Source organism: Cornus florida, unplaced genomic scaffold (assembly GCF_030987335.1).
Source record: "Cornus florida cultivar Cherokee Brave unplaced genomic scaffold, ASM3098733v1 CherokeeBrave_3.0.0_Hap2_Chr08, whole genome shotgun sequence".
NCBI lineage: Eukaryota > Viridiplantae > Streptophyta > Magnoliopsida > Cornales > Cornaceae > Cornus > Cornus florida.
This window is the reverse complement of record NW_026775578.1, coordinates 26,623,152-26,649,162: the sequence shown is the minus strand read 5'-3', so window position 1 is coordinate 26,649,162 and position 26,011 is coordinate 26,623,152. Positions and strand designations below refer to the sequence as shown.

Genomic DNA, 26,011 nt, shown 5'->3' with positions numbered 1-26,011 from the left:
AATTTAATTTCTATGATTATGTGGTGTTTACTTGGTGGTGCATGTAATTAAATGTGGGTGAGGTGGATAATGAAAGTAAAAGAAAAAGGGAAAAGAAAATAAAATTGGTGGGACCCACGATTAACCACATAAGTGGTCTAGAAACCTATTTTGGCTTCCTCATTTTTCTCTCTCCCGTAACCCTCCATTTCTCTCTTCTCTTCTTCATTCTTTTTTCTTTTCCATTTTGTTACCAAACTTTGAGTTCGGATTCCTATCTCATTACTTAGAGATTTTGGATACCGTTTGAGGCAAATCGGAGAGCACGGCGAGCTCTACGCTTGAGTACCAACAAATTCAGATTTGGTGCCTCCTAAGGATTTCGAAATTCTTAACCCATTTCTAGGGTTTTGCTCATTTTGAGGCAGGGGCTTCCTAATTCACATTATTCATGCACCTTTGTGAGTTATTCTACTTGAATTGTGTTATAACATGCTTATTGGTATTAATTGAAGCCTAAAATGTCTTGATTGTATATATGTGAATATGTGAAGACTTGTCTTGATTGTGTTATATGAGAAACATGCTTATATAATGAGTTTTATGCCTATTGTATTGTTCACATACTAAGAATGGTGTATGAAAGCATGCCCTATTGTATTTTGTGATAGTCCTTTATTGTCTAAATATTAAAAGTATGAGAACATGCTTACTTGTGTTGTGTCAAATTCCTTATTTTCATAGTATTGTGATCATGAGACAAGCATGTACACCATTGGGTTGCATGAAGGGAAGAAATTGTTTTTGAAATGAAAATGGGGAGTTTTGGGAAAGAATATTTTGATGAAAGTGTTTTGGAAAACTCGGTCGCTGCGGAGTCACCAACGGGCCGGTAGGTTAATGTAACCTAGAGGGAACTAGGGAGATTGCCCTAGCGTGGTTGAGCTATCTGGGTCCCATAATGACGCTGTGGAGTCACCAAAGGTCAGGGACAGTAGTCAATCCTTCTCTCGGCGCTGCGAAGTCACCAAAGGGGGTTACATTAACAGTTTGAAAGCGATGATTCAAATTGTGAAAATGGGGAGCGACATCGGCATACATTGCATCTCCATTGCATCTTTATTATTTGTGTTGAGAATGATAACCATGTTGTATTTTTCCTATGTTGAATTGAGGATGATAACCATGTTGTATTTTTCCTATGTTGAATGACCCCAACTCCTATTGGCCTATTCTTTGTTTTGGATTCACGCGGTCTCATGAGGTGCGTCTTAGGCGCCACCTACTGAGCAAATTGCTCACCCCACTATATTATTATATTTTTTAGGTCATGGCAAGAAAATGGCGGATGAGAATCCTCCGAAAGCTTGAAAGTTGTTAGAAGATGATTTTTTTGCTATTTTGTATTTGGCCATTACATGTATAATCATAGTTTTTGGAGAATGTAAATAAGTTTGCAATTATGGCCATTGGAAAATGTAATTAAGTATTACTCACTCAAAATTAGTTTTGTGTATTTTAAGTAACTTGTTGTAAATTACGTTATGAACGTGGTGGTTGTTATTACAATTTGATGTTGAAGTATATCTTAATTTATGTACGTAAAGGTAATGGCGTGGGTGGTTGAGCATCAAGTGTTTGGTTTTTCTTTGACAGTGGCAACCGAGTCTGGATAACCCAAACCAATCGACATGTGGCATCCCATACGTCGACCGGTATCCTGATAGTAAGTATTTTGAACGTGAATGACCCAAACCAGTCGACATATGGCTCCCATACGTGGACCGGTATCTTACAGTGTGGTAATCTTGTACATGTTCCAAACCAGTCGACGTATGGCTTCTCATACATCGACCGGTATCACGTTCCAAACCAGTCGACGTATGGCTCCATACGTCGACCGGTATCTTGGCAGTGGGTTTTCCCACTGTTCATACCCAAACCGGTCGACGTTACCAGTCGACGTATGGTGTGGAAACGTCGACCGGTTTATGCCACTCAAGTAGTATGTATTTAATTTCCCAAATTACACTTTGGCACCCACTTGAAGTTGTAAATAATTATTTTATGACCCACTAAAATGCCATAATTATTTTAACCCCCGAAAGGACTATATTGCCCGAACCTTGTTTTATTTACTATATGATATAAGTTAATGACCGTTGTACCCTTGAGTCTCAATTTATTGAATTGTGGTAAATTACCATTTTGCCCTTTTCGGGCTTGATATTTAAATTTAATGTGAAAAGACCGTTTTACCCTCAGATGATTTTGGGTCGGGTAAGGACCCGTTTAATGATCCGGATCCATGAGGACTTGGGTCGTTACAATCATGCCAATGTCACTCTCCATTTCTGAAACAATTCCGTTTCATCATTCCAAACCGTTAATGCAGCCCGACCCATAGCACTTCTATGGCGCCACGAGGGAAGGATTGACTATCTATCCCCGACCACATGGCACCTCCATGGCGTCGTTCTGGGCCTAAGTAGCTCAACCACATTAGGGTCTTTCCCTAATTCTCTCTAGATCACATTAACGTCACTAATCACCAGGCACCTTTTAGGCATCCAAGTTTTCGCAAAAACCCTTTTCAAAATATTTTTCCCAAAATAATTTCCATTTGCTTTTCAAAACATTTTCCCCTTTTCTTTTCTAATGGAATGCATGAATACTTCGTGCTTCCCAAATGTCATAATTTTATATAATCCAACCTTACAACGTTGCATGCTTAACAAGGAAATTCTCATAAAAATATAACATGCTCATTAACAACCAAATTTCAGTAGCTAAGCATAAGGGATAAAAACACAATCACCTACTTCTCAAATCAATTCAACAAACCACATATACACATACCACTACACATAAAACACACATGGATAAACAACTTATATATATATATATATATATATGTAACTTTATAACAAATTCTCAAGAAATAATCACAATTAAGCATGTTATAGATCATATCTAGAAAAATGAGTATCTAGAATCAAAGAGATCATAAATTAGAACACATCTACCTCAATTAGAAGAAAAAGCTCTAAATTAAACCCAAAATTCGAAATCTCAAATGGTGGCCAAACAACACTTTGCTCCAATCAAAACGAAGATTTCGACGCGCTCATCAACTTTGTCTTAAGTGATAAAACCAAATTCCAAGTAGAAGGGGGAGAATCATGGCCTTAAAGTTTGGAAAAAAAAAAAAATGAAAAAGAAATATGGAGAGAGGATGAGAAGAAATGGCCATAATTTCAGCATGTGGTCATTTGAAATACTAATGTCAAGGGTGGGTTCCGCCTGCCTCCAAAAAAATTAATTTTGTCTCATTTGCCTATATACATGTATACATGCTATAAACTTATTTAATTACAGACCGACACAATCACGCACTAAATAAATAATTATGAAACGCAACGGTCACGAAAGATAATTTCCGTGCACGACAGTTTGGGTATATCGGGTCCCACTTGGGATCTTTCGGTCCGAAAAATAAAAAAAAATGTCGAAATGGCAATCAATATATTTTTAAGAATACTGAACTCAAGGAAATGCTTCAATCAACTTTAAGAACTCTCTAGACACACTCCCACAGTGTTTGGCACGCAAAATGAGACAATAATTAAAATAATTTAAAATTTTGAAAAAATTTCAAAAAATAAAAAATTTCAAAAATTAGAAATATTACACCATAACAATATATATATATATAGGTCATACATCAAATTGATCAATCAATGGAACATTTTATTCCGAAAGAATCAAATTTCCCCAAGTTGTGTTATTGTCGCTTGTCACAGATATCAAGTAATATGTGATATTAAAAATGAGTGTTTTTCTACTCAAAAAAAATGCTGAGTAGAATATGCAGAGCAAATATATTATTTTTGCAATCCATTACCCTCTCAGTAAAAGTAAAAAGATTAAAACCATTAACATATGCTTACCTGCCTCTGATGCCAAAAGACAAACCCCTAATAGGCCGCTTTCCTGATTGTGTACATCAACACCATTACAGTTGGAGTATTAAACTTAAGGCACAATCAAGGGGTCCAGATCAGAACCTTGCCGAACAGTGAGCTTGTCATTGACTATGATATTTTTTAGGCTGTTGATTAGCCTATTTGGGCTAGACTTTTGCATAGGGTCAGGGTGGGGGCAAGGTCTAGCAAATTATTATTATTATTATTTTCAATAAAAAATAAAAAAAAATTCAGAAATTGCAAATTTTGATATTTTTTAAAAAAATATTTTGTTTTTGAGTCATATATTATATTAAATATTATATATCTTCCATAAGATATATAATATTTAATATATTTCAAATATATATTTACAAATATATAATTTTCGAATTTTATGGATTTGCAAAATCTGAAATTACATGTCAAATATGATACATTAAATAAAACATGTGATATATCACTATATGTATTACATATTTAATAAAATGTAAATTATGGTGAAACATTTCAAATTTAGGTTAAATGTAATTTTTACCTAAAAATCTAATTGATATATTTGTCAAATATAAATAAGGGATAAATCTTTGCTCTTATAATCTTATGTATGGTGAAAAGTTATAGTTTCAGATTTTTTTCCCGCTAATAGGAAAAAAAATTATTTACAATCAAATTCAGCAGCCTCAACCAGGCAATGAGCAAATAAATCACTCCGGCCTAACAAAGATCACATAAACATTTTCCAAAATTGCAAGCTTTCCTAAACTATGATATGTAACGAAGGCCAAACATGCCCTCCAGTAAAGTAGCATGTATGCACTTAAACAAACTAAAGTCGTTCACAATCTCAGTACAGACAAGAAAACAAAGAAATGGTATCAAAAGAAACTTCTTACATTTGGAAAGAATAGAAAAACAAGTGAGAAAATAAACACAGAGCTCTCACAACTGTAATAAGTAGAATGCATTACAAACTCTTAATATAAACCACTCTACCAACCTTCATCTTCCTGTGCACAGTACCGTGCATGTTGCGCACAGGAGAGGATTCTGGTTCATCTCTAAACAAGGAGAATGTAGACTGCGGTTGTCTTACAAACTTAGCATAAGAAAACCATACTATATTAGTACTCTAAGAATTAAGTATAGTCCAAACTTTTAACATTGTAATTAACCAACCACAGTAAGGGCCAAAGACTCATCTGAAGATTAAATCCAGCACTGCAAAAATTGGTGATCCCCCAAAAGCTTATAAACTATTGTCATGAGGAGTATGCCTTCCAAAACTCATGACCCTTCGTATTTGAATCGAGTACAAGCCTTAGAGTTAGAGGACATGAAATGACCTGTAAGCTGGGATCAGCTTGTCGATGCATCAAACGCCGCCTTTAAAGTACATCCTTTCATATTCTTCAACCATGGCTTTGAGGATCTTGAGCATCTCTTTGTTAGTACTCGTTGACATCCCAGAAGAGCAGCACCCACTGGTACCTAGTTATTTGTATCTCATCATACAGGATTTGATTCTCGATATTGAAACTTTCATATAGTAGATAAGAAGTTATTTTAATTTGTTTAACAAATCATAGCCTGCAACGACCCGAACCTGTAAGTTCGAACCGTTAGCCACGTCCTTACCCAAACCCGAGATCAGTAAAGATATAATGGTCATTTCCTGTGCTCAAGGGTAATTTTCAATCCATTGCATAGCTTAAAGCACCCTAAAATCACAGCCCAACAAGTAAGGATCAAAACACTAGTCAAAGGGGAAGGGGTCAGCTGACAGAGTATAATCGTTCAGCACATGGTCGATCGGTCTAAAATACATGGTCGATCGTTCTGACCTCGGACGGTTCGGTCATTTTGACCTCAGACGGTTCGGTCGTTCTGACCTCGGATGGTTTGGTCAGCCGAAGGAAAGGTTCGGCCCTTCTGAAAGAAAGGTTCAGCCGTTATGAAGGAAAGGTTGGGCCCTCGGCCTTTCCGAACTTGGGGTTTCGGTCGGCTGATAGAGATGGTCAGTCGGCCGAAACGATGATACTAGAAGTGCAACTCTCTAGAATGGCTAGAAGGGCACTATCGGTCGGCTGATATTCCCTGTCAGCCGGCCGACTGGCCCAAGAATGCTGCTGTTTGCAGCTGATAACACTCGAAACTGGACTCATGAGAGCCGACTTTGCATAAAGACCTGAAACACAACCAATTCCGAAATTCACGGCGAACAATACACGACATCCCACAGTTATAAACAACAATAGCTTATCGCAAATTATAATATTATTTCTCATCCATTACAAAAATGCCAACATATTTTCAAGTTCACAAGAAAAACTGTCATGTGGTTATATTTACATTACAAAATGAATATACTTTTTTGGGGCAAAACTGATGCCAAAAGCCAGCCCTCAATAGGTCACTTAAGGCATAATCGAGCGGTGCAGATCAAAACCTTGAGGGACCGTGAGCTTGTCACTGATTGCTTAGACTATAATTAACTAACCACATGTAGTAAGGCCGGAGACTCATCTGGAGATTAAATCCAGCACCAAATCTGCAAAAATTGTTGGATCCCCCAAAAGCGCACAAACTATTTTCATAAAGAGCCCCTTCCTGTTTGAATCAACTACAAGCCTCAGAGGCCAAGAAATGACATGTAAACTGGGATCAGCTTGTCGATGCATCAAATGCCTTTTACAGTACTTCCTTTCATATTCTTCAACAATGGCTTTGAGGGTCCCGAACACCTCGCTGTTAGCACTCATTGACATCCCAGAAGAGCAGCACCTTTTGGTGCCTAGTTTTCTGTATCTCATACGAGACTTGATTCTCAATAGTAAAACTGCCATATAGTATTTAAGAAGTTCTCTTAATTTCTTTAACAAATCACAGCCAATCACCATCCACAATTCTGGACAGCCTTTAATTCTCTGAAAAATGTATAAAACATTGTCCATTACAAACAAAAGAGCTAAGTCAACGTAATCGTAGTGTTTGGACTTGACAATCAATTTGTGTACTAAATTATGAATTATCCAAATTAAATGGAGTGCCAACGGCTTTTGCCCCTCAACTTCTACATAGTCCATATCAATAATCGTCTCATCATCCAAATATTTCAAACCCGTTGATGGCTTAGATACAATTAACCAAGTTAAAGATTGCTTTTACTTGGAGATCCTAATGGTATAGTCCATCACATACCTAGTCAAGCTGTGAATAGTCCCACCTGGAACCAAAATTGTTGATTGCTCATGGCCTATTTCTTTCTCTAGCTGCAAAAGAGTCCCTCTGATTACTTCCTTGAGCTGAGAAAGTATCTCAACAGCTCAGATTTGAAAAGGTGACTCAGCAACCTTGATTTCAATAGGTTCCGCTGATTTTGATTGAAAAAGAATGTCCACTTCCAGCAGAAGATCTGACAATGCTTCGTGCAGGTCTATAAATTTGAACAGCCTCTCTAGCGATAGACGACTAGTACCTATGGCATCCACATGTAGACTCTAATTAATTTGTGTTAAGCCATTAATTACAATTTTACATAAATCTCATATCTTAGAACTTCATAATTTTCACATATCTATGATGCATAAATAAATACTAGTTAGATATACATACCTCTATTCATGATATCAAACCTTGTTGAGATTAAATCCAATATCCAGATCCTTTAACCACAAACCAATCTGCAACTCTGATCAACAGGCAAAGGCGGAAACTGGTTTTTCTCTCTTGGCCTTTTACACACATAAAACTTTCTCGTGTTGTATCGTTAATCGTACATAATTGATGGAGTATATGCACTTTTATATAGGCAGAGAAAGGACTAGTTTTCCTTTTTAGTAACATAATTCTACTTTCCATCAAAGTAAGAAATAAGAAAGAAAAACACTTCTCCAATAAGTAATTACCAAAAAGGTAATTATAAGTTGACCATAAATAAATAATATTAATTGATATCTATTTACTTAGCCACCAAATAATATGTCACATGTCCAAATCATGTGGGCCACAATTAAATAAATAATCTTATATTCTCCCACTTGGTATATATGATAACTTCTGTAGTGGTTTAGTAAAATAGTCATTAATGTGCACCATAAATCAAATTAAGGTATTAAGTTGGTCATCATAAATACCATAGTAAACAAACTACCAATGTGAGTCATAGCGGTTGTATGTCCCTAAATGACACAGTCCATTCCATGTACTACAACACTAGTAACCTATTCAATATAGTTTATAAATGAGAAGTATCAATAATGATCTAACAATAATGTATTTTCCAAGACTATTCCTATTACCACTTATTAAAGCAATACGTACATGTACATTAACTAATAGGAAATATCATAAACACATTTAATGAGCGCAAAATGTCAAATATATATAAGCACTGTTAAGCAATTCACAATTAAAAAATAATCATCATTGACTACATTCAAGACTCATTCTTTTAACATATTTCATAAATGTCTTGGGTGGTAGTCTATTCGTTAATGGGTTGCAATCATAAGTTGTGTGCTTATATATTCAATAGACATTTATTATTTCTAAACATCTTCTTTAATGATAAAGTATTTCAACTTTAGAATACCTATCATTTTTTATACAAGAAGATCAACAATTGCAGCATAAATTTTCAGCAATCTGAAAATAGTACTCATAACTCTAAATCCTGAAATAAATTCTGCAATAATAAATTGTAGCCTCAAAGCATGCTACAAATTAAAAATTCATAATAGACAAAGTAATAAAAAAAATTACTTTATACTTTTTCATATTATTGTTCTTCCAGCCAAAAGAAACAAATAACCAATTAAAAAATGTCTTCCTAAGTGTAAGCATATAATCTTTTATCACATACCAACTTGTATATACATCAAACTCTATAATATATGCATAAAGAATATTTTTCGTTTCTTTACCTTCTACCTAACTCATTCTTTGGGATTGCATTAGGCTAACTTTATCCCCTTTTTATGCATGGAACAATACTAGTTGAATAATGTTTCATACCAAATCTTTCTAGAACTCTTTCAATATATGTTTTCTGAGACAATACTAAAAATTTTCGTGACCTATCATGAAATAATTCTATTCCTATCATGTAGGATGCCTCATCCATATCTTTCATTTCAAAGTTCTTAGTGATAACCTTTATTTTCATATAATAAACTAAGATCACTACTGGCAAATAAAATATCATCAATATATAGAATCAGAAATATAAACTTACTCCTACTAACCTTCTAGTATATACACTGATTAACAGTGTTTTCCTTAAAATCAAAAGAAATAATGGTATCATTAAACTTAATATACCATTGTTAGAAAGCTTGTTTAAATCCATATATTGGCATCTTAAGTTTACAGACCATGAATTCTTTACTCTCTAATGTGAAGCCTTCAGGTTGTTCTATAAGGGCTTTCTCTTATAAACTCTCTTTCATAAAAGTTGTATTCACATCAATTTGATGTAACTATAAATTATAATAAGCTACTAATGCCATGATATTTTAAAAGATTCCTTCTTAGATACTGGAGAGAAGGTTTCTTTATAATCTCTTCATTCATGGCACCAATCCATTTAGTAAAATAATTTTTGTTAATGGTTTGTGAATGTGTAACCGGATCCGTATATATCTCACTATTTATCAAAATCAAATTCTTGTAGATATATCACATAGTCATCCAGAATAGCAGAACTCCTTTCTTTTTGAGATCGTCTTAATGTTATTCCTTATGATTCTTTTACAATCTATTCATTGGTGACAATCTCATTATAGAATTGTTGATCATTTAATTGTTCTTCGTTGTTATACGGTTCAACAACTTAAGGAACAATTTTTTCTTTAGAACTTATGGGTAAAGAGATTTGTACCCTAACTTCTGGAATGATCAAATTCTTATTTTTATCACTCCCACTGACTTCACCATTCTTAATGAATCTGTCATTACCAGTTTCAATAATTATCGTATTATGTTTAGGACAGTAAAACTTGTACCCTTTAGATTACTTAATATCCATAACATTATAGGCAACAAGAAATTACTTAACATACTCCTAACCATATCTATAAAAGTACGATTACGCCTTTCAGCTACACGCTTCTGCTGTGACATGTATAGCAAAGTGTATTGAATATAAATGCCATACATTTGAAGGAGTTTAGTAAACGGTTAGAGTTTTAACCCATTCCATCATACTTTCCATAATATTCACCACCTCTATATGACCTTATGATTTTCACTTTTCTATCTAGTTGCCTTTCAACCTCAATTATGTATACTTCAAGAGTATTACTTGAGGTTTTTTATGAAACAAATAGATATATCCATAGCGTGAAAAAATTAACTATAAAGGCAATAAAATACTTTTCTCCACCAAAAGATGAAACATCAGAAAGTCTATAAATGTCTGTATGAATAATTTTAAGAAGCCATATACTTATTGTGGCTCATTTCTTTGTGTGTTTTGGTTTGTTTACCATTAATACAATCTACACACACACCAAAATCAGTAAAGTTTAGATTCAAAAGAATCGCATCATTTACTAATTTTCCTAACCTTTCACTAGATATTGACCTAGTCTTTTGTGCCACAAGAAAGATAAATTTTCTATTAATTGAGCTACGCTTAATTCTAACATTATGATGCAAGATCAAAAGGTTTTTAATAAATAAACTATCAAGTTTGAATTTACAGAAATCATCAATAATAATACCATAACTCACAAATTAGAATTTCTTGAATAAACATCATTATCAAATTTAAATGAAAAACCATTAACATAAAGTTTTGAAATAAAATCAAATTATGGGAAATTGAATAAACGTAAAAAGTTTAAAAATAATTTTAATAAAATCCATTGTCTAACATTAAACATAATGTCACAATGATTTTAACAAAACTTTTTTCCAATTATCATAAATAAGAAATTCTTATTTGAATTTGTGATTTAGGCCATATGAAATTCTTGCATCTATTAGAAATATAAACATTAGTACTTAAGTCAACCTATCATGTATTAGAAAGAATTTCAATAAGTAATTCGAAATATATAAAAGCTAAAAGCTAACCATTCTTTGTCGAATCATTCTTTATATTTTATGTAATCTTTCTAAAAGTGTTCAATACATTAATGATACTTTTACATTATTACAGTCCTTTCTTTTAGTAAATTGACCTAAATCTTTTAATTTTGGGTGTTGCTCACTTAATACCTTTTCAGGCTTATTCCCAAAATTTATTTATAACTTCTTGAGTCATTAGATGAACATAATGATTACTTTGCTACTTAAGCCTTGTCTCCTCCTAAATTAACATAATGGTCAATTAAATCACTTTCCACTTGCCTTAATAGTGTTAATTCGAAATGACCCGTACTGAATAAACAAGAAATTGAGAATAAATTTAATGAGAAATTTCTCATCCATAATCATTCCTAAGATTCTCAATTTTGTAGCAACATTAGTCATCTTAAGAACATACTCATACATAGTAAGAGTACCAACAAAATTGCATAGTAGTGATATAAATAAATAATTTTCGCTTTAGATATTTTTCTACAATACGAAAACATTCTTTTATTCAAATATTCCTTAGCACTATCACTATGGGGAACAATTATTCGCATACTCATAATGCTTAATCTACTCGATCTCTCCCAAACTTTATGGAGAATCTTTTCTCCCTCACTGTCTTTATCAGTAATAACAGTAGGTTTCTCAGTTTAAAATACTAAGTCAAGATTTAACACATCTAAATTTTGAACTCAACTTACTCATTCCATAATGAGAAGTTAGTCCTATTGATAATCAGAACAGATGTAGCATGCGCATTAGGAGATATAATAAAACAAATATAATAAGATAAAATGTTCACAATAATAATACTTTGAATTAACAACACGTTTATATAACTTAAAAATATAAATACAATGTATAACTATAGTATCCCTTTGGGTGGCAACTATAAAATACTAATAATGATATTTATTTGTATTTATATGTATACCTTCATTGGTGATGCATTATTTAATTAAATAGATAAGTTACCTTTGGATATCCTATATCTACCTAATTAAAAAATATATGCAATCCCTTAATTTTCATTTAATCACTTGAAAATAAATTCCCTCTAGAGAATTATTTCTCATAATTAAATAAACTCAATATTCATGAATATCACAAAAAATAATAAGCATCATAATTCATGAAATATTGCAATTATGTTTGCTACTAAAATTAATATTCATTAACCATTATGGTTAGGCCACTTTGGTAGCTACCAACCTTTACATAATATGAATATTAAATTAGATAGTAACTAATTTATGATTAATTATATCTACTACAAAAATTAATATTCATCAATCATTATGATTGGGCCACTTTTGTAACTACCAATCTTCACATATTATGAATATTAAATTAGATAAAGATTAATTCATCATTAATTATGTTTACTATTATGATTAATACTCATCAATCATCATAGTTAGGCCACTTTGGTAGTTACTAACCCTCACATAATATGAATATTAAATTATCTAGTGACATATTCATCATTAAGTTATCCATTTAACATTATACACACATACTCATGCTGATATATCCAAGTTTAGATAGATAGATTCGATCCTAGAAATTTAATAGTCAAAAAATTTAATAAAAATATCTTTTTACTTTATATATATAATAAAATATATTATTTTTATTTTCAGACTCAAAGATCATAATTGAATCAATTTAAAATTGATTCTCCATCATGTATGTATGTATGGATACAAAATAATTATTTATTATTTGCATGTCCATTAAAGTTAAATTAAATTTCTAAACTAACACATTATTCTAGAAATTTAAATTTTTAATAAAATAAATAAATATACATATTTTGTGTACTCAATAATTTATTAAATTTTTAAATAATTAATAAAATATAATCTGTATAATCATCAAACTGTAATTGATATAGAGATTGACTTCATTAAAAAGGTAACAAACAAAATAAACACTTTTCAATTCATATCATGTACGAAAATTGAGGCATTAATCAAAACTAAATTCCTTTATAATAATTTACATAAAAGATGTAAAAGCATATCAGTCAATCAATGGTGGACAAAGCTTAATTAAATGAATCAACTACATCAGCACATTCAGATACATACATATATATTATACAATAATTTAATTTTACTTTTATTTATACAACTTTAAAGGAAAATAATGGGTTCCTAAACATTAGCTCTGATACCACATGTAAACTCTAATTAATTTGTGTTAAGCCATTAATCACAAATTTACATGAATCCCATATCTTAAAACTTTATAATTTTCACATATCTATAATGCATAAATAAATACTAGTTAGATATACATACCTCTATTCATAATATTAAAAACATGTTGAGATTAAATTCAATGTCTAGATCCTTTAACCACAAACCAATCTGCAAATCCGATCAACAGGCAAAGGTGGAAATTGGTTTCTCTCTCTTGGCCTTTTGCACACATAAAACTTTCTCGTGTTATATCGTTAATCATACATAATTGATGGAGTATATGCACTTTTATATAGGCAGAGAGAGGACCAGTTTTCCTTTTTAGTAACATAATTCTACTTTCCATCAAAGTAAGAAATAAGAAAGAAAAACACTTCTCTAATAAGTAATTACCAAAAAGGTAATTATAAGTTGACTATAAATAAATAATATTAATTGATATCTATTTACTTAGCCACCAAGTAATATGTCACATGTCCAAATCATGTGGGCCACAATTAAATAAATAATCTTACACCACAAAGTCAAATAACTGAACTGTGGCATCTCTAACTATTTCCGTAAAATAGAAATCAACTGCAACAGTTTCAAGACTTGCAAAGATTTGCTCACAGAGTTGTTTCTCTTTCGGAAAGAAAATTCAAACACAAAACTTAGCCGCACGTATCTAGTGTCTGATCTTCACCTCCAACACTTGCCACTCCAACCTCCAAATTTCTTGAATGCTCAATTTCTTGATGCCAAGGCGTTGAAAACACGCGTCCACTATATCCTTCCGTACTCTCCTGTAAACCTGAACGCACTGAACAGAGTCCATCCTTTCAGTAATACTCTGGAGATCATTGATTTCTTCTTCAAATGGCACAATATCGAAGTCTAAGTAATTCTCTTCAACTAATTCATAGCTAATGCTATCAGTTACTGAACTCGAACAAGTTGAATAGCTGGGACTGATGTTGCCTGTCCCGGTCAGAATGTTGACAAACTCCTCCTTGAGCCAGGCCATGGCTTTTTTGAGCACACTGTTGGCCTTGCTTTTGTCATCATCAGGCACGGTCGTCAATTCCATCCGGCTGTGGATCTCATCAACGGCTCGCAAGTGCTGATTTATCTCATTATGATCTTCTCCATCAAACATCATGTGTCTTCTCGTAGCATTTACATCCCATTGCAAAATTATCTTCACAGCTCACTCGTATGAAGCCACAACATTGTCTAGAGTTTCCATTGTAAGAGCAGTTTCAACTACAGTTATGTGTTCTAAATCTTCAAATTATACAAACTCGGAGAAATGGCAATGTATATATAAGTTATAACATGTGGTTTTCTCTTATTGGTAAAGGGAAAATAATAGAAATAAGACTACGGAGTTTGCAAGAAAGGTTCTAGGAAAGAGTTGTGATACCCCCCGGATTTCCGAATGCGGGTTGGCCAGGCCCACGCCCGAATACCCGAGGATATCAAAACAAATTGATAATAAACGAACACAGAGTACAAAAAAATAAAAAAGAATAAATAAAATGCTGACAAGAAACTAAAATGATAATCTAATAATAAACCTCAGAATATATTTCCATTAATTAATAAACTCTTCTGATACAATTGATCCTCCAAAATACAACTCGGGAATCTATACTGTGTGGACCCCTAGAAAATCCAAACTAAACAAATGACAGCAATAATCTTCTAAATCAGGAAACTGAATCATAAAGGAACTCCTATGTAGCATCGGAAGAATGAAGTAGACTGATCCCTGCTCAGCACGAACAACCTCTAGTCCTGACGAACACCTGAAAAATAATAGTGGGTCAGGCCCACAAACAAGTTCTACTCTACTACAGTCCAAGCAGAGATTCGATACACGTATACATCCTAGTCAATCCAACAGTAACTAGTAGTCCGTATATATATATATATATATATATATATATATATATATACACACTAAAGGAACCTCACTAGACTATAGGTTGTCTCAACCTGAATAGTAGGCAACATACAAAACGCACATATAGTGGGCATGAGTACCTAGACCTACCAGAGTACACAACTACACTATATCTAGTTACACATCCCTGGTGATATACGCGTCCTAACCATTGATCTTGAGATTCAAGCTCATATCATGGCACCATACTTATATATATATAATCTAGTAACCATCCTATCCAATATAAATTAATCCTCCATAAGTCATTCAACTTGTTCAGCTGACCTGACTTGAATATAAGTAGGACTTAACATTTTAGTTAATCCATTCCCTTATATAATAAGTTAATCCTGCATAAGTCATTCAACTTGTTCAGCTGACCTGACTTAAATATAAGTAGGACTTAACATTTTAGTTAATCCATTCCCTTATATAAAATAGGTAGGACTTAACTGATAAGTTAATCCATCCCTAGAATGCTACCGTCCCATACCGGTGCATTAAACCACACAATCGAACAATTGATGTAACAATTAAGGAAATACATCAAACATTCCATAAATAACTATGATAAATATGATATCAAGTTATCACATAATATGAATGACTTATTATTTCTTTAAACTTCCTATATCATATGTCCTACACAAACTGAATCTTATACATGATGATATTTTATTATACCGTTAAATAAGGATTCTCTATATCCAATTCATCCTACACATTTAATCTCAATTGTTAAAACATATTAAAAGATTAAATTCATTCGTTTGTTTAAAACATTCAAATAGCAAGCATCATTATGATTGGGTCTATTTAAATTTATTTAAACCCAAACCTAGTTCCTATTTAATATTCAGGAATCCTAGGCATGTTTCTACGTTCCATAATTCCACAGATATGAAATATACATAATTTAAACATGTAAAAATTCACACCGGAAATCAAATCAAAATCATGTATTTATCAATTCATAACACAAGAACAGATATGAACCAAATTCATAAAACCTATGTTCTAATCCAATTAAACATGTATAATTATTTAATTTTATGTGTTTAATAAATCCTAAAATTTCCTAGGCATGCATAGAAACACGAATCAAAGGGAAAGAGATAGAAGAAGAATAATTAAATAAAATATATACATTAGATTATTTATTAATACTAAAGTTACCATAATATTAAAAGGTAACTTAAAACATGTAACGTATATAATCTATCTATATCCTCATTAAATAAATAAAATATATACATCAGATTATTTATTTATACTAAAGTTACCATAATATTAAAAAGTAACTTAAAACATGTTACGTATATAATCTATCTGTATGCTCATTAAATAAATAAAATATATACATCAGATTATTTATTTATGCTAAAGTTACCATAATATTAAAAAGGTAACTTAAAACATGTTACGTATAAAATATATGTATATCCTTATTATATAAATATATAAAATATATACATCAGATTATTTATTAATACTAAAGTTACTATAATATTAATAAATTACTTTCCTTTTTATATATATGTATATACATATATATCTATATATATACATATATAACTATCTATGGGTAATTATCCATACCCATCCAATCTTCTATCCAAGTAGTTCATGGGACCCAATTAGTTAGCCAATTATCACTAACCATAACCATAAAATAAAATAAAATAAAATATTTAATAATTTAATTTACAATTAATCAAATACATCATTTAAGCACACAATCTAATTAAACAAATAATACAAATAACACCTAAACAAAATACAAATAACACATAGATAAGTAGCCAATTAATCAAGTAACACTTAATTCAATTAAACACATAAACAATTAGTCAAATAATCAATTAAACAATTAAAAAAAATAAAAAATAAAAAAATAAATACCGAAACTATCTTTTTAAAATTAAGGGTATTACAAGAGTGAAGAAAATGAATAGTGAACAAGAGATTTTGTCAGTATCTAATAAAAAGGGAACATGTTTTTTAATTTTTTATTTTGGTAAATAAAAAGGAACGAAGTTGTTTTCCTTGTTTGATTGTGACCTTTTTATTATCAAATACACAAGCAAATGTTCTGTTCCCAAATATAATTAACCAGTTTGTCGAGGAAAGATAGAAGAATGGAATAAATTTAAGGCAAGACAAAAATGAAGCTTTTTCTTGTATGGTTTGGTTGAAGGATAATGTAGTTTAATGCTTCATTATATCGATAAAATTGAAGTGAAAAGTAGAGGTATAAGTACAACTAAAACTAAAACTAACAGCAAAGAGAGAATGTAAGAAAAGATTGATGATATTTGATTAAAAAGCATTAGGCAAAGCACAAATATTACTCCAGTTCAACGTATATTTTGGTCCTATGCCCTCACTGCAAAAAAAAAAAAAAAAAACTATCCCATTCAAACTAACTCTATTGTCCAGGAAATTTACACAACATTCTCAAGCAGAAATAAAAGCACAAGAAATTTAAAATAACAGAGTCAGAGATACAGAAATCAACACACAAGTTGTTCCCATGTCCTATATACAAGCAACTGCATCAGATGTCATAAATCAGCAGAATAGCAATGCTGAGCGAGCAAATAAATTTATTGCACCCAATAAACAAGTAATACACCTAACACAAAAATGGACATTATTGTAACAAAGTTAGAGAACAAAGAGACATCACAACAACAAAAGGAAACAACTTCAAGACATAGCGTATAATAGACACTAAAAGTGGAGTAAATGTAACTCAATTAGCTGCTTGAACATTTCTTATGTCTGAAGCAGAGATATAGAAATCAACACACAAGTTATCAACTGAAGCCGCCAAGAATGTAGGAACTAACTCAGCTCCATTTACAACAAAGAAATGAGTTCATTGCCTGAATCTGCCAATTCTTATGTCTTTTATACAGACAAGCTGCATCCGATATCATAATGTCAGCAGAATAGCAAAAGATAAATTTAGTGCAGAAAAGAAATACACCTAACACAAGAAAGGGCATCATTGTAACAAAGTTAGAGAACAGATATGCATCATAAATTAATACAACAAAAAGGAAACAAATTCAAGACATGGTGCATAATAGACCTGAAGAGTGTTCTAACAATCTAATTGTAATGTTATGCTTTAATATTATTATTATTATTATTATATATATATATATATATATATATAATAAATGGAAAAGTTAGTGGGCCACCCTTATCATAAGTGACCAAGGGTCATTTACAGACCCATTTGTTCAATCAGCATTTTCTCTCGCGACTGCTCTCTCTCTCTCTCTCTCGGCTTTCTTCTTTTTCTTTTTGTTTTCCTTTCACAAAAGCTTTGATTAATCTTCAATACTTAGTGATTTTGGATGCCGTTTACGGCAAATTGAAGCCCACGACGAGATCTTCAAATCCATGCCAACAATTTCAGCTTTTGGCCACTCTAGGAAGTCTGAAAATTGAGAACCATTTTGAGGGTTTGAGGTGAAAAATGGGGCTTTTTGCATATAATTGAGGTAGGGGTTCCTAATTTACTTTTTCTTGCTCCTTTGTGAATCATCTTATTTGATTTGTTGTCAAGCATGTTAGATTGTGTTAGTTTTTCCTTAAAATGATCATATTGTTGTAATGAGATATGTGTCTATATGTTTTAATTGGTGTTACATGAAATATATGCTTATATGAATTTAATTCCATGTCTTACTTGTTTAATTACCATGCTAGAATTTTGTTAAAGGAAGTATGTTATTTTTTTTGAAACTACTTGTGAAGCATGCTAAATAATCAAATCTTAAAATTGGCATGTGATGATAAATGTTGCTATGACCAAAAAGGCATGAAACATCTATGTATTTCATTGGGAAAGAGATGGAAACATGAATTTGACAAAAAAATAATAAATAAAAATAAATAAAAATATATACATATATATTTTTGGGAAAGAATTTTGAAAAGAATTTTGTAAAAAAAACCCGGCCGCCTAGGAGTTGCCTAGAGACCGCGGCGTTAGTGAGGCCTAGAGGGGACTAGGGAGACCGCCCTAGTGTGGTTGAGTTACCTGGACCCCAAATGACGCCATGGAGTTACCATGGGTCAGAGACAGTGACCAATCCTTCTCTCGTGCGGCCATAGAGTTGCCATGGGATGGGTTCACTAACGGTTTGGATATGATAATGGAAATGGTTTTGGGAAAATGGGGAGTGACATTGCATGGCACGACATTTCAGTGCATGGCATATTTATTTGTGGTGTTGAATTAATGATGTCGTATTGTAGTTATACTTTTACTCTTGGCATGGTATGATCCCAATTTCCTTATTCCTTTTCATTGAGTGGATTCACGAGGTCTCAAGAGGTGTGCCTTAGGCGCTACCTACTGAGTAATTTTGCTCAGGTAGATGACAATCCCCTGCAAACTTGAAGAAGATTAGGAGTTGTATTTTGTTATCTTTTGTATCTTAACCCATTTTTTTGTATTGTCTCAAACTATGTAAAAGAGTTTATTTTTGCAAATCATGGCCCTGTAACATAACTAAGATACTTGATTTATTTTTGTTGTAAACTGAGACCATGTAAATGCGTAAGTTGAAGGGGATGACGATGATGGGTTAATTTGGAGATGGTTGTTGATGTTGTGGTATTAGGGAATGCATTATATTTCTTTTATGTTGTGGTATTAGGGAATGCATTATATTTCTTTTGTGTGTTGGGACAGATTGGATAGGTCTTGAAAAGCCGTTGTTTTTTTTTTCTTCATATGAACAGGTTGTTGTAGGACCATTTTTAGCGGAGGTCATGCCGAAATTTTTTTTAAATTTTTTTATTATTTTTGGTATTCAGTTTAGGATCGTTACACTAATAGTTATTGTTAACATGTGATGTCTAACAGTCATCTCTAATAAATCGATTATTATTTCTTAGAATAGGTAGTAGGAAGAAATGGCATAAAAATGACGACGGTGACAATAACATATAAATTCTTTTTAGCACTGAAATAATACCAGAATAGGAAATGCAGTAATAGAGAAAACTAATATGAATTCAACCTAGAATTTTGTTAAGCAAAAGGTTTCTAATGGAACAACACCGGGGAGCTAACACTAGCGAAAAGAGACGTCTGTGGCAAGATCCACTAGCATATATTTTGAAGGAGATGGAGTCATAATTATCTTCTGAATAATGTTTAACTAATCAAAATAATCCATCCAAAAGAGAAACCGAACGCTCCCATCCACTGGATGGTTGATGTGGGATCGAAACCATCCAATGACTGGCAAACGTTTGGTTTCCCATTGCTTGGCCTGTAGTAGGTATCCGGTTTACTGCTTTAGCGATCAGCACTATGGCTTTCAACATAAATGCTTTCAATTTCAATCAATCTGTAGTTGATAGTCAAGGCCGTGTAATTAATACTTGGATTGATATCATTAACCGTGCTAACCTTGGTATGGAAGTTATGCATGAACGTAATGCTCGTAACTTCCTTCTAGACCTAGCTGCTATTGAAGCTCCATCTACAAATGGATAATACTTTTTCTTGGGTTATTTTGGTTAGCATATCAGTTCTCTTATTTTATTGAATGGGTAATAATGAACAAAATCCTGGATAAAATTCAATATCAATGTAGCAGATAAGTAATTAAATTAATAGAGCTTGATAGTCATGGCAAATAGTATGCACATTAGGAGTCTGGACTATGAGTGCATCCAAACAATGAAGTAGAGCATGCTGGTTTAGCTATTAATAGATTCAATTGGTCACAATCACAGCACATATAGATAGCACATGGTATTCAGTGGACAAAAACGCCATATATATATATAGACACAGAGGTAATACATCAATTCGATCAATCAATGGAACATTTAAAAATTCAGAAACAGCCAATTTTTTCGTAAGCTGTGTTATTGTACTACATGGTACATATCATATGACATGTGACATCAAAACTGAGAATGTTTTTATACTCGAAGAAAATTTTGCTGGATTGGATTTAATAATTTCCACCGAGCTATGGGTAGTTCATTCATGTAGCTGAGAGTAGAATATGGAGAGCAAAGATATTATCTCTCAGTAAAAAGATTAAAACCATATTAACATATGCTTTACCTGCTTCTCTGGAAAAATAAAAAAATGATGCCAAATGCCAAACTCCCAAAGGACCACTCCACTTGCCTGATTGTGTACATCAACACCGTTGCTGTCAGTCGGAGCATGTAAACCTATAAGGCATGATCAAGCAGTCGAGGTCAACGCTTGGGCTTGTGGATTGACGGAGATATTTTTGAGGGTGTTGATTAGTCTAGTTGGACTGGGCTTTTCTTGCATAGGGCCGGGTTCCAAAGATTTTTGCCAGACATTTGACGTTGACCATCCAATAGCATCCAATCTGGGGCTAGGTCTAGCCTAAGTCCAATAATTTACTTGCAAGTTTAATTTGCAATTGTTAAATAATTTTTTTTCATTTTTTATTTTTAAAAAGATCAGATATTTCAGAATTTGGTATATATATATATATATATATATATATATATATCTGGTAGTCTAAATAATCATCTTCAACGACTTCAAAGCTAACACTATCATCATTCATAGAACCATCATACAAGATTGTCTAGGACGCACAAATAAAAAAAGCACATGAAATTTAAATTTACACTGCAAATCGGGATGCAGAAATATTTTATGGTAAATTTTATTACACTTTCTAGGATATAAAGATGGTATTAGTATTTACCCTAAACCTAAAGCTTTCCCAAAGAAAAAGAAAAAGGACAAACAAAAAAGGAAAAGAAGAAGTAGAGTTAATGGTTCGGGCACACGGTGATCCGACCCGTTGCGACCCGTTGCATGTTCAACCTGCCACATCTGGGTTAATAATTCGTCCCATCCAAACTGGTTCCACACATACTTGACCCAATCCGCAGTCCCCCGAACAAGTTCAGCCGGCCGCGCATTGAAATGCACCCACTACAAATGAACCATTTCTTGACATTCTTCTTGTTTGCTAGCTTATACTTGTGCTTAGTCTTGGGGACACTTCCCTGAAATCCAAGGAAATAATAAATGTAAAAGCAGGAGATCAAGCTCAATAATTTAGGTTTCAAGAAATATTGAAGTGATAACTAAGTTAAAAATAAAAGAAAACATGTAGAGTTGAAGGTCCAGCAAGGATTTAAACAAGAAAAAATTACCACTGTGTCCTGCTTTTTCTTTTAAATGACAAATAAGTCCTATAAGTTCTATTTTTAAAATTGTTTTCCATTTAAGTTATATACCACTCAACTTTGCACTCATACCTTTACCACAATAGATCTGAAATTTTGAAATTATAATTTCTATCCAAAAAATGATATGGAAGCCAAAATTTTCTATTTGACTATTTAAACATTTCTACAAATTTTCTATTACTTTTATGTTTTTATTTTCAAAATAATTAGTATAATTCTTAAAAGGATAAAATTTTATCAAACTCAATAAAAAGAAATTATAATATCTTATTAATTTTTAATTTTTGAATATTATAAATGATTTTCATAAATTCTACAAAAGTTTTTGGAATTCAACTATAATTTAATTTATTATAATTTTAATTGATAATATAATATTTATTAATCAATTAAAACATAAAATAACATATAGAAATAACAAAACATGTAAAAAAAGGAAAATTAAAAATAAAAAAATAAAAGAGGAGAAGCAGAAAAAAAAGTTATTACACATCAATTTTAGAATAGAACCTATGATTGCAAAACTTTATTTCTATTTAGTAAGGGTATAAGTGAAAAATTGAGTGGTTTAGAAGAAAATGATATCAAATGTAAGAGATATTGGTCGTATAAAAAATTTAAGAACTTATTTGTCTTTTTAGAAGAAACATTAGGACTTTGTAGTAATTTTTTGTTTAAACAACCTAGGAGTATACTCCAATAAATAAAAAAAACAATAATAATAAAATAACAACTAAAATGGAGAACAAGTAATGTTCTAACTAAAGCCATAAAATAATGTATGTCATATGATAGATGGATGAATCATGCTAGTTCTTTGTTTTGCAGATAAGATTAGACTTCTCATTTTTATTTTTATTTTCAAAATTGATTTTTTGTTTCCGAATTTAGTGAATTTGACGCTTATGTGGAATATGAAAATGAATGACTGGTTTGACTAGAAGAGTTAGGGTTACAATCAAGGTGAGGGAAAAATTAAGAATGATAGGAGTAGACTTAGATGGTTTGGACACATACATTAGACACCTAATAATGTGCCAATTAAACAAGTGTAATATTAATTGTCATCTAAAAAAGAGAGAGAAGGAAACCAAAAACAACATGAGATAAGATTATTAAAAATGATTTTGAAAGGTTAAATACAGCAGAAAAAATTTATAACCCTACCTACTTATATAGAATTAAGGCAAGGATGATAATGAACAACTTACTGAATTTGAGGCAATGTTAAACCACAACTTCAAATTTTCTTCCTTGGAGCCGAAAAATTCCAAGAGCGCACTCTCAAGGTCCTCAGCCGAGTAATTGATGTAGGTTTCAGAGTGCTTTTCACTCACTACATGGCTCCTGAAAAGAAGAAGAAATGACCTATAGGCTGGGATCAACTCTTCCGATATCGACATACGAAGCTCTTCCCGAAGCTGCTTATCCGGTATCAACCACGTTGCTTGAGTCCTGTGAACCTCCTCAAAGATGGCATTGAAGGTCTTGAACTTTTCTCTGAAAAAGCTTCTAGTGCTAGACACCCCAGAAGAGAAGCTCCTACCGGTACCTAATCCCTCATATCTCAAACATGACAAAATCTCCGACCAGGTAGCACTACTGTAGCTACTCTGTGTCTGTTGGACCTTTCCGATTAATTTCGTTGCGTAATCATCGCCAATCATCATCCGCAGTTCCGGACAGTCTTTGATGCTCTGAACAATGTAATGAACATTGTTCATCATGAACAAATGACCCAAGGTGTCATCTTCGTAGAGTTTGGACTTGAATTCCAATTTGCAAACTAGAATCTCAATGATCCAAATTAAATGGAGCTCCAATGGAGTACTTCGCCCTTCAAATGCCGTGAAGTCCATATCAGGAATCATCTGATCATCATAATCTCTCAAATTTGTTGATGGTTTGGATACAATTAATGAAGTTAACGACTCCTTGTAATCAGAGATCTGAATGGTATATCTCATCACATACTTAGTCAAGCTGTGAATATCCCCACTCGGATCCAAGAATGTTGATAGCTCATGACACACTGCATTCTCCAATTGCGCAAGAATCCCTCTAATTGCCTCCGCGAGCTGAGAAAGTATCTCAAAAGCTCGGATTCGAATAGGTTCCCCTGTTTTAAACTGAAAGAGAGTGTTCACATCTGGCAAAAGCTCCGACAAGGCCTCGTGGAGGTCTAAGAATTTGAACAGCTTCTCCGGCGAAGGACGACTAGTACTTATGGCTTCCACAAAGTCAAATACCTGAATTGCCACATCGTTAACTGTTTCTATAAAACATAATTCAGTTCCATGAGCTCCAAAGATTTGTTCAGTGAGTTGTTTCTCTTTCGGAAAGAGAACTCGTACACAAACCCTCGCTGCACGTATCCACTGTCTGATCTTCACCCCCAACAAGTCCCACTCTATCCTCCGGACGTCTTCAAAGCTTAATTTTTTAACGCCTAGACGTCGAAAACGTACGTCCAGTATACCCTTCCTTACTCTAGTGTAAACATTAACGCGCTGAACAGATTTCATTCTTCCGGCAAAACTCCGGAGATCACTGATTTCTTTCTCAGAAAGCGGAATATCGTAGTCTAAATAATCCTCTTCAAGTAATTCATAGCTAATGCTATCAGTTACTGAACTAGAACAAATTGAACACATTGGACTACTATGGCATATCTCAATCAACATGTTGACGAACTGCTGTTCGAGCTGAGCCATGGCTATCTCCATCACACTGTTGGCCTTGCTCTTGTCATCATCGGACACGGTGGTCAGTTCCATCCAGCGGTGGATCTCATCAACGGCATGAAGGTACTGATTTATCTCTTCGCTATCTCCTCTGTCAAAGATCATTTTTCCTCTCGCTGCACTTGCATCCCATTGCAAAATTATTTTCACAGCCGATTCATATGCAACCTCAACATTTTCTGGAGTCCCCATTATAGGACAAGCTTCAACTATAAGTTCCAATTCATCAAATTATTAGAACTCAGAGAACTGCTAATGGATCTGTAGTTATCACCTATGGCCTTCTCTTCTTGGTCAAGGGGCAAAGATTGGAGAGAACTTGAAGAAAGTGAGAGGAAGGTGTGGGAAAAAGAAAAGAATAGTCAGTCAACTAAAAAAACAAAAAATGTAACAAGTTGGTTTCCTCATTTGACTGTGTTTTGTTTTTCTTATTTTTTAATATCAAATTAAAAAGTAAATACCAACACTCTCAATAAAATATTCCAAAATAATATTCAGTCTCCTGATCTCAATCTATAAACAAATATGAAAACTGTAAAAGCTGTATAGAGATTGAAGTAAAACTTGGAAACATTTCCACTCACAAGGCATTCTCCCAGGCTCAGTTCCTTCTCAAGCTCTTCCATTAAATTTTCAATACTGCATGAAGTGATCACTAGTCATGGTCTATGACAGCCTCACTGGCAATGCAGAACCATAGATCAATTATTGTTTCCTAGAATAGGTAAAAGGAAGAAATGGCATAAAAAAAATATGACTACTACATACAACAAATTTCATGAATTCCTCTAAGCACTCAAATATTACCAAAAAATGAAACAAAGTAGCAGGGGAAAGCTAATATGAATTCAACCTAAAAATTGGTTAAGCAAA

At 32.7% G+C, this 26,011-nt stretch overlaps 1 protein-coding gene across 1 annotated transcript; it reads right to left on the bottom strand.

The window, feature by feature from the left end:
* Positions 1-21,376: 21,376 nt before the first annotated feature.
* LOC132268535 (exocyst complex component EXO70A1-like) lies at positions 21,377-25,364 on the bottom strand. The gene is made up of 2 exons (XM_059769366.1): positions 23,606-25,364; positions 21,377-22,208 (listed from the first exon to the last, which is right to left on the bottom strand). Exons 1-2 carry the CDS (start codon positions 25,328-25,330, stop codon positions 22,038-22,040), a joined length of 1,896 nt encoding a protein of 631 aa, XP_059625349.1. The 5' UTR covers positions 25,331-25,364; the 3' UTR covers positions 21,377-22,037.
* Between the last annotated feature and the right edge of the window lie 647 nt (positions 25,365-26,011).

Coding starts and splice junctions, on each gene's coding strand:
- LOC132268535 (XM_059769366.1), bottom strand. CDS start 25,330: ATGGGGACTCCAGAAAATGTTGAGGTTGCATATGAATCGGCTGTGAAA. Junction 22,209..23,605: donor TTAACATTGCCTCAAATTCA/GTAAGTTGTTCA, acceptor CTTGGATTTCAG/GGAAGTGTCCCCAAGACTAA.